We start from the raw sequence: 16571 nt of genomic DNA, 5'->3' as shown, positions 1-16571 counted from the left end.
TATATATAATACATGTGATGAGGTATTATATATTGTTAAAAAGTTCAGTAAGTATATTAAACAAAAAAGAGTTCGTGTGACATTTGTGAAGTTAATTAGAAAGCTAAAACTTCATATAGAGATATGTTAGTACATTTATCTTGTTAACTGCATAAAAATTGAATAATCTATAAAACATCTACAGTATCTCCAAAAGAACAGTCATACACAAAATACACATATTTTGATCAATATGCATATTTTGGAAAAAATGTGAAACATTTTTTGTCAAATATTACGTTTTCAGAATATTGGAATTGTTTATCTGTTTCATCTTATAAAATAAAAAAGGGACTAAAACACACTTCTATGATTTCTACACAGTTTTTTGATTCATTTCGGATACAACCATATTCTTTCTATTTAAAACAAGTCAGCTATATATAATAGCTTGCCTTAAACTGCCAATATTGAAGATTGTACTTCTTGTGCTTTTAAATAGCTTCTGTATGATTAATCTTTGCGGATGGACCAAGTTTCACATTTTATTACACAAATGAGATCCAGTTTTTACCATGTCAATTGTTAATGATAATGATTTCTTGATGAATTTAACGCACAGCGCACAGCACGAATTTGATACGAAGCTATCAAGTGTCGCATTTTTTATTTTCATAATCTTCATAATTAAGTCTATCGTCGGACTTACATTATATAAAGAAATTATCTTCAAAGTCGCTCAAGTTTACCATTTTGACAGTTGATGTGATAATAGCTATATAAATATCTAGTATATTAAAATTTATTTAATTTGTGTATATTTTGTTTAAATTGCGTGCATACTTCTTTTTATATCATCATATCTATATATAAACTTCTTATTCATTATTTATGTAATTGTACTTGAATTTGAGGTGTAAATATATTAATTTATGCATTAATATTATTCTTCTTTTTGTTGATCTCACATTGTCTTCTTAACATATCTTTTTCTCCTCTCTAATGTCGAAAATGATAAAATTTTAATATATAAATAATACGCGTGCATAAAAAATGTTCGAAAAAAAGAAAAATCGACTTTTAATCTAAAGAAAGTTAATGTGTGTAGAAATATGTGCCGATATTTCCATAATATAATAGCAGCTCTTGTTGTGTGTGTGTTGACTAATAAAGCACACATACATAAAACTTCCATTTAATAATGATATATAAAATTTAATTATATATATATATTAAATTATTATAAAATATTATAATATATACTCACGCGGGCAAAAGCAAAAAAATATGATCACATTTTGTACGATACAATGTTTTGTGTGAAGAAATGGAATCAATCACACACTAGAATACTAAATCGACCGTTTGCGCACGATAAGATAAAAAAAATAGCAATTTTTAGTACAACATTGAATGAGAACTGGACGTCAGTATTATGTATAAATGAGATATATAGTTTACACAATATAAATGTCTGTTTTACTACTTCGTTTTATGCTACATTAAATATATATTATATGTTTATTGTCAAAGTATAAAACTACCTTCTAATGACATGATGCTTGATGCAAGATGCAAGAGAAGAAATGGCTATAATTACAACATGCTGCCCATTTCAAATTCTTATTTTCACCTACTGAACTCTGGAAGTGGCTTAGCTATCCCTTCGCTATAGGCTTTATGGACTGCTTCGCATACAAATCTATATTGACTCTGAAAAGAGAGATATCACATTCAAATAGAGACAAAAATAATATATTATATTATTTAAATAGATATATATATAAGCTCTGTGAGATAAACAACAATGCAACATGAGATCATCAACTTACAGCATTCTGTATCATCATTGCTCTCTGATCTCTCATAGAGCGTACAATATCTAATGGATACACTGGTTGATTAGCTTCAATTAAACACAGTGCAGTTTCCATTAAAACTAATACACCGGTTCGTCCTATTCCAGCAGAACAATGCACAACCGCAGGTTCAACTATTCCAGTACGAGCTGCTCTAACGCGCTCTGTAAACGTAGTAAATTGTCGCCAATCACTCGGCACTCCATGATCAGGCCAACTGCAATACTGCATATGTGTTATATCCCTTTCTTCTCCAGTCTGCAAAAATACATATATATATGCAAATTAATTAATGTATTAAAATCACAAAATATAAATATATATATATAAAATAACTAATTGTACGCAATAGTGTGAAACTTTACTCACATTAACATCACGAAGTATAAATTCTCTAAAAATAAATGTATCTTCGACATTTTCTGCAGTAGATGTAAGTGTGAGATTTCTTAATGTAAGTGTCTCGTTATATGCCGGCCAATATTGATGACATTTTGCACGACCACGTTCAACTAGAGTTGTCAGCATAACGACAAGCGTGCTACCGGCTTCTAAAACCATTTGCCAAAAGTCGGCAACGGTGGAAGACAGAGGACCTTGCGTAGCGATATACCTATTAATAATGCCTGAACCAGGTATTTCCATGTTCACGTAATTAGCATTAATGTAATCTCCATTTGCAGATCCCATCAAAATCACTCGAGTAACGTCATCTAAAAAGATACATGTATCGTATTATTATCATGCACTGACTATTCCGAAATATTGTCATTTTGCTGCTTCTCTATATGCAGATTTTTGATCAACTTGACAATATAATCGAATTGAAAATTTTTATTTACACGGCGATATATCCCGATATCTATTTTTCGATTGGTTTTCCGCCTTTTTCGATTCGAGTGACGTAAGTTCTGGATTTTTCCTGTATAATTGTTCATATTGCGCGATAAGAGCACCGCTCGCCAGACCATCCGCAAGCAGTAACATAGATTGCGCCAGCGCATCGGATCCAATAGCTGCATGAGGTGCATCAGGCACATATCTTGCAAAAAAAATATATTCATTATATTATATAGATTAGATTTAGCACGAATTATGTTCAATATGAAAATATCTATAACTTGGGATTTTATACCTATAAGGCGGCTCTTCTTCGGAGGTTTCGTCGGTACCAGCTAGTGCATTATACAGAGCGTTTGGTCTGACAGTTAATGTAAGTTCCCCGGATCCGCGATCACGTGATTGCCGTATTAAATTCACTACGCGTTCGTGCAGTAAACCGCTCACGTCAATTCCGTTGATGTAAACAACCTGTGTAGAGAAACATTCTATTTCGTGATACATAAAAAAATATTACATTTATCAAAATCGCACAGAATCTAATACTACTAATAATTTGAGATACATATTAAATTAATAAGTACTTGATCTCCTTCATTCAGTTTTGGATAACAACGATCAGCGGGTGTATTCGGAGCTACTCGTGATACTAAAATCGGCATATCTAAATCTAATCCACCTTTTACATTGAAACCAAAACGACCTTGTTCGTCTGGCGTTAGAGATATTGTTACTAAACCATCTTCCAATATCTAAAACGATAACAAATTTATAAAATATTTTTGTCTTTATTTATTATTGTCTGGGTATTTGGATCAAATATATTTACTTGTGGAGCTGGCGAACTAGTAGGTTCACTATAATCTGGCAGATCATAAATATTTCTTTCAGCAGTTGTGTCGTCATCCGCATAACTGAATACTCGAGATCCTAACGCTGGAGAAAATGCTCCACCTTGCGTATAGCTTCCTGTTATTTCTTCCCTCAAAGATAAAAAACCACCTTCACTATAAGAGGAGATAAATGAAACTAAGGATACTAAATAAGATTAATGTGTATTAATTGCACATTGTTCTTACTGCTGATGTAATTTGTTTTATGAGAATGACGTGTTATACAATTTATAATGTAAAAAATTATACTGTATGTTTTCCAGAACAATTGTCCTCTCTTCCTTCTATAGATTTTGATTCGTAAATTTGATCTTCCACCTGTTAATTATTTATGTACAGTTAAGAAAAGAGTGACAATAGTTCTGGAATACATTTATATAATTGTAATTATTGTATATAACTAACTCGTCACTAGGATTTCCTTCACCCCATGCTTGACGAGGTTCACGAGCACCGAGAGATTGAACTTTATTGTCATAAGATCGTGACGATTTTCCAGGAGGTATTATTATTTTTCCTTTGTCATCGGTAATAGCTGCCGTTGTAATAGCATGAGCTATTTTCTTGCTAGGTGATCTGTATAAATATTAAATAATCTTTATGAAAAAAGAATATCCCTACAAGATATAGAATTGATTATATTTAAGTACTATTAATTGTTATAATTACCGTATAAATGTCCTTTCCATCCGTGCTCTGTGCTTCCCATCTTCAACTGTTTGAAATTCTGTACGTCCTGAATATGTAAATCTACTACTCAAAGTGAGGGGAAACCGTTTTGGTCGCATTTTTGGACTGTGAAGTCTAAAGAAGGTATGATGTTCGACACAAGCTTTCCATAGATTTTTAGAACTACGATAAGTTTGCATGTTAAAACCCAGTAATGTATCATAGTTTTCAGACTGCAACAAAGTTATTAATTTACATTTCCTAAAATTCACGAAAAAAATTGCACATGTCGAATTAACAAATAACCTGACTCACCTGTTCTCGTCGAAGCTGTATAAAAAACTGTTTTCTTTTAAAAGAAATTTTAACTATTTTTGACCATGAAAACACATTGATTTTTATGCTATTTTGAAACACAACAAGACCAATTGATGTAACACCTAACTGTATTTCCTTATTTGTTGAATCCTAAAAAATAAATAAAGTATCTATATACATGTTGCGCGCGCTAGTTTTACAAAAAAATACTTTCCAATCTGATATGTATTATGTACCCTGGCTTTATGTAATTCCACTCCATACATATCTAAACGCTTTGCATGATCTAGGAAGTTAAATTCTGCATCAGCTGGCAGTTGTCCTCTATAAATAAAAAAGCGTGCACTTTTACTGATATTAAAGTAAACAAGATTTACAAGAACATACTGACAGTTACAGAATTGCAAGATATACGAACTTGTGTAACTTATGTAGCTCTGATATCTTCTTTTCCATTTCTTCTGTTTGTCCAGGTATCAATTGCAATTGCGAAAGGTAGCCTGGCCCATGTTCCTCTGGATGATAATCTCCTAATTCCGCTATATATACATCAAATAAAAAGATCCAATGTATTAACTTGTTCTATTTATGTATTGTATTCTAAAAGAAAATATATAATTAATACATTATATTTCTAATATCCTCTTACATTGAACTGTATAACTTGCAATTAAACAAGCTGTACTGGTTGGCAACTGAAGTTTCCCTTGAAGAATATCTCGTCTTATTTGTAAATAGAATTGATATCTGGTATATTCCTCTTGTAATTTACTAGGATCGGATACATAAAACTTTACAGCAAAAAAGAAATGTCCACCTGAAAAGAACAAATGTATATCGTATATTTTTAGTGATATGAAATGTAAAAAGAGATATTACACAGATATGAAAAATATATAGTTTCCATATAATTCGAAGGCATTTTGTTTTAAGAAATACGATCTTTACCCTTACTTCTTATCTGCTTTTTCACTGGCTTAGAGGGATCCAACCATCTCTGAAAATTTTTATATATTAATAAATTATATTTTCTTGTTAATATTATTTTCTTAACTTGCTAAAATATTACTATATATTACTATATGTTCGAGATATACAACTTATATATTAAATAATATTGAAAAAGAAATAGAATAGCTAACTTTCTATTACATACAATTGTGACTTTTAAAATATGTTACCATTGTATCTGATGTAGGGATAGTTGTGCTAACTCCATTTTCAGAGTATTGTAAACCAAAATAATCTTTTTCAATAAGTTCTAGATGTTGAAACACCAAGTCCAATAGAATTTGTCCTTTTGCTCGTTTCTGCGCAAACATAAACACATTTATTATATTTGAATATGATTTCATTATTAAATCTATAAAAAAATATTGTATTTACATCTAATTGAAATGTATGCTGTGTATCATCAAGAAAGGTAACGACGGCTGATAAAGATTTTAATCTGCGATTCCTCGCTAGTTCAGCACCACGAACGTGGTAGCTCCCACTGGAGCCACTCAACGCTCTGCGTGATACACTTTCAATCATCTCAAATAAATGAAGGCGTGTCAACCACCTTCTCGACACCACCTCTCTGCTATGCTGACCACCTAGTATTGAGAATTAAAAATAGATTAGACAGTATACCAATCACATCAATAAAATATTTAAACACGTAATTAATTGCCAATGACAATTGTATTCTTATTTACGATACATAAAACTTGTGAAAAACTTTTTGATTGATCAATTTTCTAAAATTCAATATGATATCCATATGTTTTATAAATATGTTTAAAGGATGAGAAATTATATTAGGATTATACAATCAAGATACACCCAAAAATAATACAAAAAACCAATTGGATACTAATGATTGAAAATAATTAGTTTAAAATAGATAAAACATACAATACGCAGTAATCTTATAGATACATGCACATACACATCACATAAAAATATATATATTTTAACAATATACTTTTAAATATGTTACTGTTTTATCAACATGTTTTAATATACTTATAAATAATGTTACTATTTTATGGTAATATGAAAAAATAAATTATTAACTTTTTAATTATTAATGAGATAAAAATATTTATAATGGCATATTTCTTTCTTCTACTTATATTATTTTAAAAATGTTTCTTTTTAATATATAAAGGAAAAAATAAAAGGTTTATATTAAAATAATGTTATTGTCATACAAAAGGTCTGTGATTTTAGCTGCACTTTTTGAAATTTTTTACATGTATCTTTTTATTTAATTCCTTTGTAGATACATAAATTTGAATCATACATATATGTCCTAGTTTAAATGTAAGAAAGTGCAACTGAAAAGAAGACTTTCTTGCAAGTTAAAATAAGTTTATGTTATTTAACACTTCAAATTAAAAATAGATAGAAAAATATAATTACATCCCAAAGTTGTCATCAAAAACAAGTTTATCAAGATTTCTAGGTCAATAATTCAAGATGAGTTATATAATCAAATTACCATCTACTGTATGCCAGAATAATGTAGAGAGAACAAGAATATTCTGAAAATAGTTTATATATGTATATGTGAAAGAAGATTACGACTGACTTTTACCATACAACCGATACATTGTGTTCTTTCCAGGACTAACACATTAATATTCAAAAGACATATATATCAATTATATATATATATATATATATATAATTATAAAAAAATTATATAATTAACATATTAAATAATGATACCATAGAAGAATGATATTGTATCCTCAGCATGCAAAGTCATTCACATTTTGCCAAATATAATAAAAATCATATTAAAAGATACATCTAGGAATAATTTAATTCGAGATACGATGAATTATTGACAAATATACTCACATTCATGATACAGGAGCCGCGCGTTTTACTTGCAACTGCTGTAAGATCCCTTTGTATATACATAAATTTGAGTTATACATATGTTCTAGTTTAAATGTAAGAAAGTGCTACTGAAAAGAAGACTTTCTTGCAAATTAAAACAAGTTTATGTTATTTAACACTTCAAATTAAAAATAGATAGAAAAATATAATTACATCCCAAAGTTGTCATCAAAAACAAGTTTATCAAGATTTCTAGGTCAATAATTCAAGATGAGTTATATAATCAAATTACCATCTACTGTATGCCAGAATAATGTAGAGAGAACAAGAATATTCTGAAAATAGTTTATATATGTATATGTGAAAGAAGATTACGACTGACTTTTACCATACAACCGATACATTGTGTTCTTTGTAAGATCCTATACGCAGGATTCGATAAACTATTTCAGACATACTCCACGAGTCGTTTTCTCCTCAGAATAGGACTGGACTCTCGGGTAAAGTATATTCTCGAGCTTCTTTTCATAATTGTGTAAATCTAAGCACAGTCCCCAGTCAAAGTGGATACATATCTCATTTTGATGTTGCGGCAACTGTCGCGTATTTAATCGCACAACACTTGTTTGATACTAACAATTTCTAATCTTTCACTTTCTTTCATACAGCTCCGCTTCTGTCACACTTCTCGAACAATAAGGCAACATCGAAAAACTAATCGGCCCGAACACAAATAGCGAATAGTTCAATCAATCACTGAAATAAAAGCAATTCCGCAATTTCGCGACCAAGCTTACAAAAATATACGCGATGTATTCGGATGCAGCATATGTATGTATCTATGTATGTACAATACTCATAAACGCATACGTAGATAAGATGAAAATTAAATGATGCACATTAAACAGCCGTGTTTTGCGAGTTTTATTGCGAAACGAGAGCCCTAATCGGCTCTAACATCCCGATTACCCGAGAGACGTTTGACGCCTAGTAGAAAACGCGGTTGTATGTAGGTTATACATGTGTATGTGAGATATATATATATGTAGTTGTGTTGGAATGCATTATATATCTATACCTGATTTACCCATAGTATATGCATGACGCGCGCATATATATATATGTATGTGTGCTTGTCAGATCGGGCTTTATAGTAAAAATGCTAGTTCAAGGTAGAAGGTAGAGTCGTATATTATGGCTCCGCGTTCATTTGACGCTGTAATCGTGGATTGACCAATCGGGGAGAGGAATCTTTGCCCCGATTGGTCAGTCAAACGATTTCAGCATTATAGTGTCAAACAAACGCAGACGATAGGTGGTTTTTCACGCTGACGTTCGATGCTCATTTTCAGCGCCAAAAAGACATCACGTGATTAAAAATAAACATACCAATTCCTTACTGTCTCCTTACCTACTTCATGGTCAAACGGAGCGCGCCTATATCGGTGGTCGACGCCATCTTGGTAGTAGCGCTACCAACAATAAAAGTCCGTTCAGCAGAAACTGTAAACTGCTCAAAATTGTTGGGAGCGCAGCGCAAAGCGCTAACTAAACGCTTTCCATTGGCTGAATGCAGCCTTTATAAGCAGAATCGGTATAACAGCTGCTGATTAATCATGGCAAACGTTTCTCTTGACAAAGATATGTTTTTTCGACGCATGAAGCGTCTGTACGCCGCATGGAAGGTAAGCGTGCTCTGTGTATGTGTGCGCGGGAGATGCACGTGTTTCCCGGTGTTTTTAGTATCCCGGCGAGCCAAGCTTTGTATTTATTTCGAAATCTTTTATTCTCAACAGGATGGGGAAGTCGGCACGGATGACAGTTTCGGTAAAATGGACTGTCTCGTCTCCGCTGTCGGCTCCGACGAAGACATCGTCTACAGCAAGTCCATAGCATTGCAAGTATGTATATTTCAGAGAGTTTTCATATAAATTTTAGCTACAGATCTCTTGTACTTGTTACAAGTAATCTATTACAAGGATATGCTGATATTTTTTAAGAGTAAACATTGATTGTTTATGCAATATATTTATTTAGATTATAGATTTATTGGTCAGTTATCGTACAGTTGTATCAATGATTGAAAAATAAATAAACTTGAACATGCTTATTATCGAGATAAATTGTGTTCTTCATCGAATAGAAAATAACTAATATAATTGTATAAATTTTTCAGACGTGGCTGCTCAGCTACGAACTTACGGATACAATAATGATTCTGGCAGAGGAGTCTATTAATTTCTTGGCCAGTAAAAAGAAGATTGAATTTCTGAGGAAAGTGGAAAATCATAAAACCGAAGATACAGAAGTACCGCCTGTAAAGTTATTTGTGAGAGACAGAGTATGTATATTGTACAATTTATGTAAGAAATTTTGTTATCAAAATTGTCAGTGGTACTAAGCAATATTTGGATATTTTAAAGAGTGATGAAGACAAAGCAAACTTTGGAAAACTTATTGAAGTGATGAAACAAAGCAAAAAAGGCAAAACTTTGGGAGTGTTTTTGAAGGAGAATTATCCTGGTGCTTTTATGGATGCCTGGAGAGCTGCTTTAAAAAACGAATCTTTTGATACAGTAAGCATATAAAATATTCACCAGACAAAAAGATAATACATAAGTATATATAAATTTAAAAATCAAAATATTTATCTCTTTCTCTTCTCTCTATGTAAATTTAGATTGATGTAAGTGCTGCGGCTGCTTACGTTATGTGTCCAAAAGAAGACAGTGAAATATTTACTGTAAAGAAAGCTTGTCTCCTCTTAGGCCCAAAAACTAATGCAATAGCTAAAAAGGGCATGGTATTCAATGTGAATGTCGGTCTTGCAAACCTTACTAATCCAGATGCAACAGACAAGGAAGGGAAAATATATGCCCTTTTCATAGGCGATACAGTCATGGTGAACGAAGGACAGCCTGCTACTAATTTGACTCCATCGAAAAAGAAAGTGAAAAATATAGGTATATATGTGAAAGATGATGAAGATGAAGAAGAAGAAGGAAGTGGAAAAGAAAACGAGCGAAAACCAGAAATCCTGGGACGTGGAAAAAGAACAGCTGTAATAGAATCTAAATTGAGAACAGAACATAGTTCGGAAGAGAAGAGGAAGCAACATCAAAAAGAGTTAGCTCAGCAATTGAACGAAGTTGCTAAGGCTCGATTGGCCCAGCAATCTGGCGGCAAAGAACAAGAAAAAATACGTAAATCCACAGTATCATACAAAAGTTTGAGCCACATGCCACGTGAACCAGAGGTCAAAGAGTTAAAGTTATATGTGGATAAGAAGTATGAGACTGTGATTTTACCAATTTCTGGTATTCCAGTACCCTTCCACATATCGACAATTAAAAACATTTCACAGTCGGTAGAGGGAGATTATACGTATCTTAGAATAAACTTTTTTCATCCCGGTGCAACAATGGGACGAAACGAAGGTGGATCTTATCCTCAGCCCGATGCAACATTTGTTAAAGAAGTAACATATCGAAGCACAAATACCAAAGAGCCCGGTGAGATCTCCGCTCCATCGTCAAATTTAAATACAGCTTTTAGGCTAATTAAAGAAGTTCAAAAGAAGTTCAAAAATCGAGAAGCGGAAGAAAGAGAGAAGGAGGATCTCGTAAAACAGGATACCTTAGTATTGTCGCAAAATAAAGGCAATCCAAAGTTAAAAGATCTGTACATTCGACCAAATATTGTCACAAAGAGAATGACGGGTGGTTTAGAAGCGCACACAAATGGATTTCGGTACACTTCGGTCCGCGGTGATAAAGTGGACATTCTTTATAATAATATTAAAAACGCCTTCTTCCAGCCATGTGATGGTGAAATGATTATACTGCTTCATTTCCACTTAAAAGTATGTATTAAAAATTGATGTCTAACAGAATCTTTTAATTGTCTTTATGTACAAAAGCATTATTAATTTCTATTTTAATATAATCTATACATTTTCTGAATCTGTATAGTACATAACTATACAAATGTTTATTATATTTTCAGCATGCTATTATGTTTGGCAAAAAGAAACATGTAGATGTACAATTTTATACCGAAGTTGGAGAAATTACTACAGATTTAGGTAAACATCAACACATGCATGACCGCGACGATCTTGCTGCTGAACAGTCGGAACGAGAATTGAGACATAAATTAAAAACTGCTTTTAGGAGTTTCTGTGAAAAGGTGTGTGTATAAAATTGCAGATTATTGGAACATTTAATTATACTAACGATGTTGTATCTGTATGTTGTACAAAGGTTGAAGGAATGACAAAGCAAGAAATTGAATTTGATACTCCATTTCGGGACTTGGGCTTCCCTGGTGCACCATATAGAAGCACTGTCTTGCTTCAACCAACTAGCGGATGTTTGGTTAATCTCACAGAATGGGTAATGTATATATTGTGATGAAACAAAATCAATATTTCAAAACAAAGTAAATGATACATTATATACAACATTGAATTTTAGCCTCCATTTGTCATTACATTGGAAGATGTTGAATTAGTTCATTTTGAAAGAGTACAATTCCATTTGAAGAACTTTGACATGATTTTTGTCTTCAAAGATTATCACAGAAAGGTAGCGATGGTAAATGCCATTCCTATGAATATGTTGGATCATGTCAAGGAATGGTTAAAGTAAGTGATGATATATATCTTCGAAGAAGATATATTATTTAACGTAAAGTTAACTGGTCTACATTGGAGAAGATATATAACATATACATACACGAGCTTCCGAAGATATTGACAGTGAAGGTACTGCTGTCCTAAATTATATTTTATTAATTTGTTCTTTTACTTTTTAACTCATATATTTTGTTTGTGGTATTTTTTTAGAGGAAGAATTAGGCAGTTCTGAGGAATCGGGTAAAGATTGGTCAGATTTGGAACGAGAAGCGGCCGAAGAGGACAAGGAGAGAGGAGATGGTTACCGTGATGATTATAGTTCCAGCAAGAAGAAGAAATCAAATCGAAGACAATCTCCATCTCCTTCAAAAGACAGGTATCATGCACACAAATATATTTGATATTTTAGTACCTATTGAATATTGTGAATACATATATTTTTTTGTTTTGTTTATAAGGCATAAACACAAGAGTTCCATGAATTCAAAGAGCAAAAGTTCGTCCAGCAGTAAGGATAAACGATCACCAGACAAACACAGGTAATATAATATGGATTTATTGTAACTTAAAAATAATATATTCTTATTTAAAGTGCAAGTTTCTTTTTTGCGAAATTGTATTGAATCTTGTGCTTCGATAATTAAAGAACGGATCGATCACGGAGTGGGGGCTCGCACAAGAAAGGGTCTCCTTCCAAATCATCCAAACACAGGTGATTACCGTTAAATTTTATTTCTTTAATGTTATTATAATTTGGAAATTTGTTTGTTTAGCCCCAAGAAGAATGACAAACATGATAAGCGTGATAAAAGTAAGTCGCATTCTTCATCCAACAGTAAAAAACGCTCCCGCGAAGACAGTTCGGAAAGAAATGATAGGGCGTCTAAGAAATCTAGGTAAATAATTATTAATACATTCATGATTATAAATATTTATCATTTTTAATTCATTTACCCATTCTTAATTACTAAATATTTATAGAAAGTAAATGCAAAGGATCTGCACACTGAAAAGGAAGCACACAGAAAATCACAACAAATACCATGCTGATTCTAAGTAAATCTCTTACTTAAGATATAGCAATTAGCTGATCCATAAAAATAGTACATTTTCTTGCATTGAATGAGCAGGAGCGAATTAATTATGTATGATTATTTATGGCGTTGTTTCCTTTCCGAATTCTCGAGTATTTCATTCTCGAATATTTAACTTTTCGTATATATTTAATTTGCTTTAATATTCAATAAATTCATACATCAATCTTAACAGTGATGGATATATACATCAATATCCTGCAATCACGTTTTAAATGTACATATAAAAAAAATTTTATATGAAAATATGTTGGAATGCATATATATTAGATTTCAGACCTGTTTAATATTTTTTCAAAAAAGTACTGAAAAGAGAATTTGTCTACTTCCTTTTTTTATTTTATAATTTTTGTGTTTTTGGTAATTAATGTAGTTTTTAAGATTAAGTATGTATATCTCATTCCATTCCTCATTTGATAATGTAAGGATCACTCTATAAAAATATACATCCATTTTAATAAGTTTTCAACAACGCATATAGTGTATATAGATAATGAATTAACGGAATAAATTAAAAGTATCTCCTTTTTCCAAGAGGCATTATCTTACAATCTTATCCTCTATCTCGTAATATTTTCGAATCAATGAAAAATATATCCAAATTTCGTATCTATATTTGTAAGAAACGTGATGTAACATAAAGCAGCATTAACACAAGCATTTCTAACATATAGATTGCGAGCTATATAAAGAAAATAATGATAGAAATGCAAGACAATGTACTAAACAGGCAAATGTACTAAACGTGGCAAATACGATTCATCATATAATGTTGGCCCCGATAGCGAATTTTTCTTGGCTATTTTATTTATCTGTTTTGATTATTTAAAGAGTTGGAAATATACTTGCAATTTCTCTCATCATGCATTATATGTATGCTGAAAAAACGAAAGGCTTATTGATTCATAAGGTGAAGAAATGAATCGAATGTTATCCAAAACTCATTTGCGCGCCTAGTTCTCAGAGATTTGTACACTTAACGTCTGAAATAACATTGCTCTTAAGTTATTTATCATTAATGTACAAATGTCATTTGTGGTTTTTATATTCCAAAATGTATATAATGTTGATACATGAAAATGATTGTTTTTATTAAAACGCCCTACTTACTCGAGAGAAATTCATCACTATATTATATAATAGTATTATTATATAGATATTATATTAGATATATACATGATTTTTTAGTACAATGTATGTGTGAGAGATTACAGAGAAAATGAGACAGGACATCATCTCTAAGGTAACTATTTTTTTATTCAACTTTTGTAACACAGCGTAAGGTGATCGGAACTGTATATTGTTATATAACGACTTCTCTGATAGATTTACCTCATTCACACGCACGAACGGCTGTATATATAAAAGAAAGTGAAAGTTCTACAAAAATAAATATAAATCGGCACCTTCCGTTCAGTATGGATATGTATTATAATAAGAGACAATAAAATTAGCAAAAAATGAAAAATACGATCTCATAATTCTATCGTGCCTTGATTAGATTGAAATTCCCGTGACATGTGCAATAAACGGCAGAATAGAAGAGCTATTCAGTGAGTATGACGAATACAAGAAGTGAAAGTACGCTTCTTTAACGAGTACTGCAACTTTCTCTACGACATATATCGTTAGTGTAGCTATACATAATTCAAACTAAGCGATCTTTACAAGAATACGTGATTATTTTAGCGATGTGCAAACTGTGCGTTTCGAGATTTGTCAATTTCAATGCAAAATAGAATTTTAAAATTTTTATCTATACATTAATGAAATTGTAAAAAGAGAGAGAGAAAGTACGCGCGCAGCTTGTATTTTGTTATAAAATACATTTTAGTATTTATATTTTTCTCTCTACGCATTATTAATGCCATCAATAAGTTATTTTCTATTCATGAACTGGCGTAATCGCGGCAGGTGACGTCAGATACCATTAAGAGCTGTTTTCCTCATATATTTATTTACGAAAAGTAAAAAATCCTACATATCAAAAGAAAATTTTACGACATACAAAAGCAAGGTACAAAAGCGGTATCGTATGTTCATAAATATTTTTACAAGTACGAAGAATAGGAGACAGAACATGATTATTTTTTACACGACGATGACGGTGACGACGATTGCAGGAATCTAATTTCGACCTATTTGATCGATCTGGGTCTGAAGATTATTCACCACTTCGGGTGGCACGTGTTCACCCAAGATCTCGAAGAGATTGATCTTTTGATCGCCGGGGATTGATTCGTAAGCGGCCAGTTCGATGCCTTCTTGGACCTTCTGTATAGTCGCATCCTTAGGGATGAGATAGGTATTCTGAGCTTGTCGTATCGCCTCATTGCTGAAGATTTGTCCGTCTTTCTGCGGATACGCCAGGACCACGCCCGCCAGAAATAACACGGCCAGTATTATGATGTAATACTTCATCTGAAGACAAATAAGAAAACAGATTGTCGAACTCACGTCATTCAAAGGAGCTCGAATATTTTAGAAACTAAAGTTTAAGAAGATATTAAAATATTTAAATAATCGGAAGCGGTGAAAACTCTGGATCAAATATATAATAATTGAAAGATTTCGCAATCTATCACGTAATATCCGTAATTATCACGTTACACAGAAAATATTTTTTTTTTACGCAGCGATTGTATGAGATGTCTTGTAAATCTCGCATGAATATAAACTTGTATCGCATAAAATATAAGGTAACAGAATGCTGATCACTGGAACAAGAGTTTCGTTGGCATCGAAAGCGATGCTGAGTGATGATCCGATCCTTAATGGGCTCGAGATTATAGAATCGGTACAACGTTTAAGGAGAACTTTGTCGCGTCAGTGTAAGCAAAAAAAAATTTTAATTGAACGATAACCTGTGATAAAAATGATATTTTTATAGATATTTATAATGAAATTAATATTTCTGACAGGCAACTATCGTCACAAAAATATCAAAATTTGCATGAAAGTGCGATGTGTTAATGCTTATCTTTGAAAAACATGTGTATATATACCTTGCATAGTAACGATAAAAAAAAGCGCACAAGAACTTATAATTGATAAGAAGAATTTGTAATTGAATAGCAACGAGATACACGTATGTGTAAATTTTCTTGAAAAACAAGATTTATTTTCCCGGGCAAGATTTTTTCTGCCACATGATACTCACGTTGAAAGCGTTGCTTCGCAATCGGTTACTCCGGAATGAAACTGAGCGCGCGGCAACGGAGGTTGCTTTTATACCGCAGATGCATGGTAGCAGAGCGGTGAGTGGTCATTCCCATCCTCCTCGAGGAAGATTCGCCATTGCGTTTGTAACTAACTATAGGAAGAAGTATACGAACGAAATATACGTATAACACTCCTGTTATATATTTTAAGAAATGGAAAAAATCCTAAAAATTATATATGATATAAAATATAATATAATATATAATGTAATAAAATTTATAAAAAT

General features: G+C 32.0%; 3 protein-coding genes across 7 annotated transcripts; 1 reads left to right on the top strand and 2 right to left on the bottom strand.

Annotated features, from left to right (window-relative positions):
* Positions 1-347: 347 nt before the first annotated feature.
* On the bottom strand, positions 348-8211 carry LOC115234561 (tyrosine-protein phosphatase non-receptor type 4). 5 transcript variants are annotated; one of them, XR_003883932.1, is made up of 20 exons: positions 7817-8068; positions 7412-7460; positions 7047-7089; positions 5945-6156; positions 5740-5868; positions 5507-5555; positions 5208-5375; positions 4977-5097; positions 4795-4882; positions 4556-4708; positions 4241-4473; positions 3977-4147; positions 3508-3685; positions 3263-3430; positions 2974-3149; positions 2681-2880; positions 2208-2551; positions 1812-2096; positions 1524-1692; positions 348-978 (listed from the first exon to the last, which is right to left on the bottom strand). XR_003883932.1 is itself a non-coding variant. In XM_029805732.1 (19 exons), the coding sequence occupies exons 2-19, from the start codon at positions 7415-7417 to the stop codon at positions 1609-1611; spliced, it is 2808 nt and encodes a 935-aa protein (XP_029661592.1). In that variant the 5' UTR covers positions 7418-7460; positions 7817-8068; the 3' UTR covers positions 1213-1608. The 5 variants fall into 5 exon arrangements, 4 of the variants coding, with proteins under 4 accessions (XP_029661592.1, XP_029661593.1, XP_029661595.1 ...); XM_029805732.1 differs by lacking the exon at positions 348-978 and having other exon boundaries at positions 1213-1692; XM_029805733.1 differs by lacking the exon at positions 348-978 and having other exon boundaries at positions 1213-1692; positions 5513-5555.
* Positions 8212-8837: 626 nt separating this feature from the next.
* On the top strand, positions 8838-14197 carry LOC115234563 (FACT complex subunit spt16-like). The gene is made up of 14 exons (XM_029805737.1): positions 8838-9078; positions 9190-9294; positions 9570-9734; positions 9817-9969; positions 10074-11255; positions 11399-11581; positions 11656-11787; positions 11869-12039; positions 12131-12158; positions 12240-12405; positions 12488-12568; positions 12676-12741; positions 12803-12925; positions 13011-14197. Exons 1-14 carry the CDS (start codon positions 9010-9012, stop codon positions 13015-13017), a joined length of 2631 nt encoding a protein of 876 aa, XP_029661597.1. The 5' UTR covers positions 8838-9009; the 3' UTR covers positions 13018-14197.
* LOC115234541 lies at positions 13470-16559 on the bottom strand. The gene is made up of 2 exons (XM_029805702.1): positions 16284-16559; positions 13470-15544 (listed from the first exon to the last, which is right to left on the bottom strand). The coding sequence occupies exon 2, from the start codon at positions 15542-15544 to the stop codon at positions 15251-15253; it is 294 nt and encodes a 97-aa protein (XP_029661562.1). The 5' UTR covers positions 16284-16559; the 3' UTR covers positions 13470-15250.
* Between the last annotated feature and the right edge of the window lie 12 nt (positions 16560-16571).

Source organism: Formica exsecta, unplaced genomic scaffold (genome assembly GCF_003651465.1).
Source record: "Formica exsecta isolate Colony F162 unplaced genomic scaffold, ASM365146v1 scaffold20, whole genome shotgun sequence".
Classification (NCBI taxonomy): domain Eukaryota; kingdom Metazoa; phylum Arthropoda; class Insecta; order Hymenoptera; family Formicidae; genus Formica; species Formica exsecta.
This window is presented reverse-complemented; position numbering and strand designations above follow the sequence as displayed.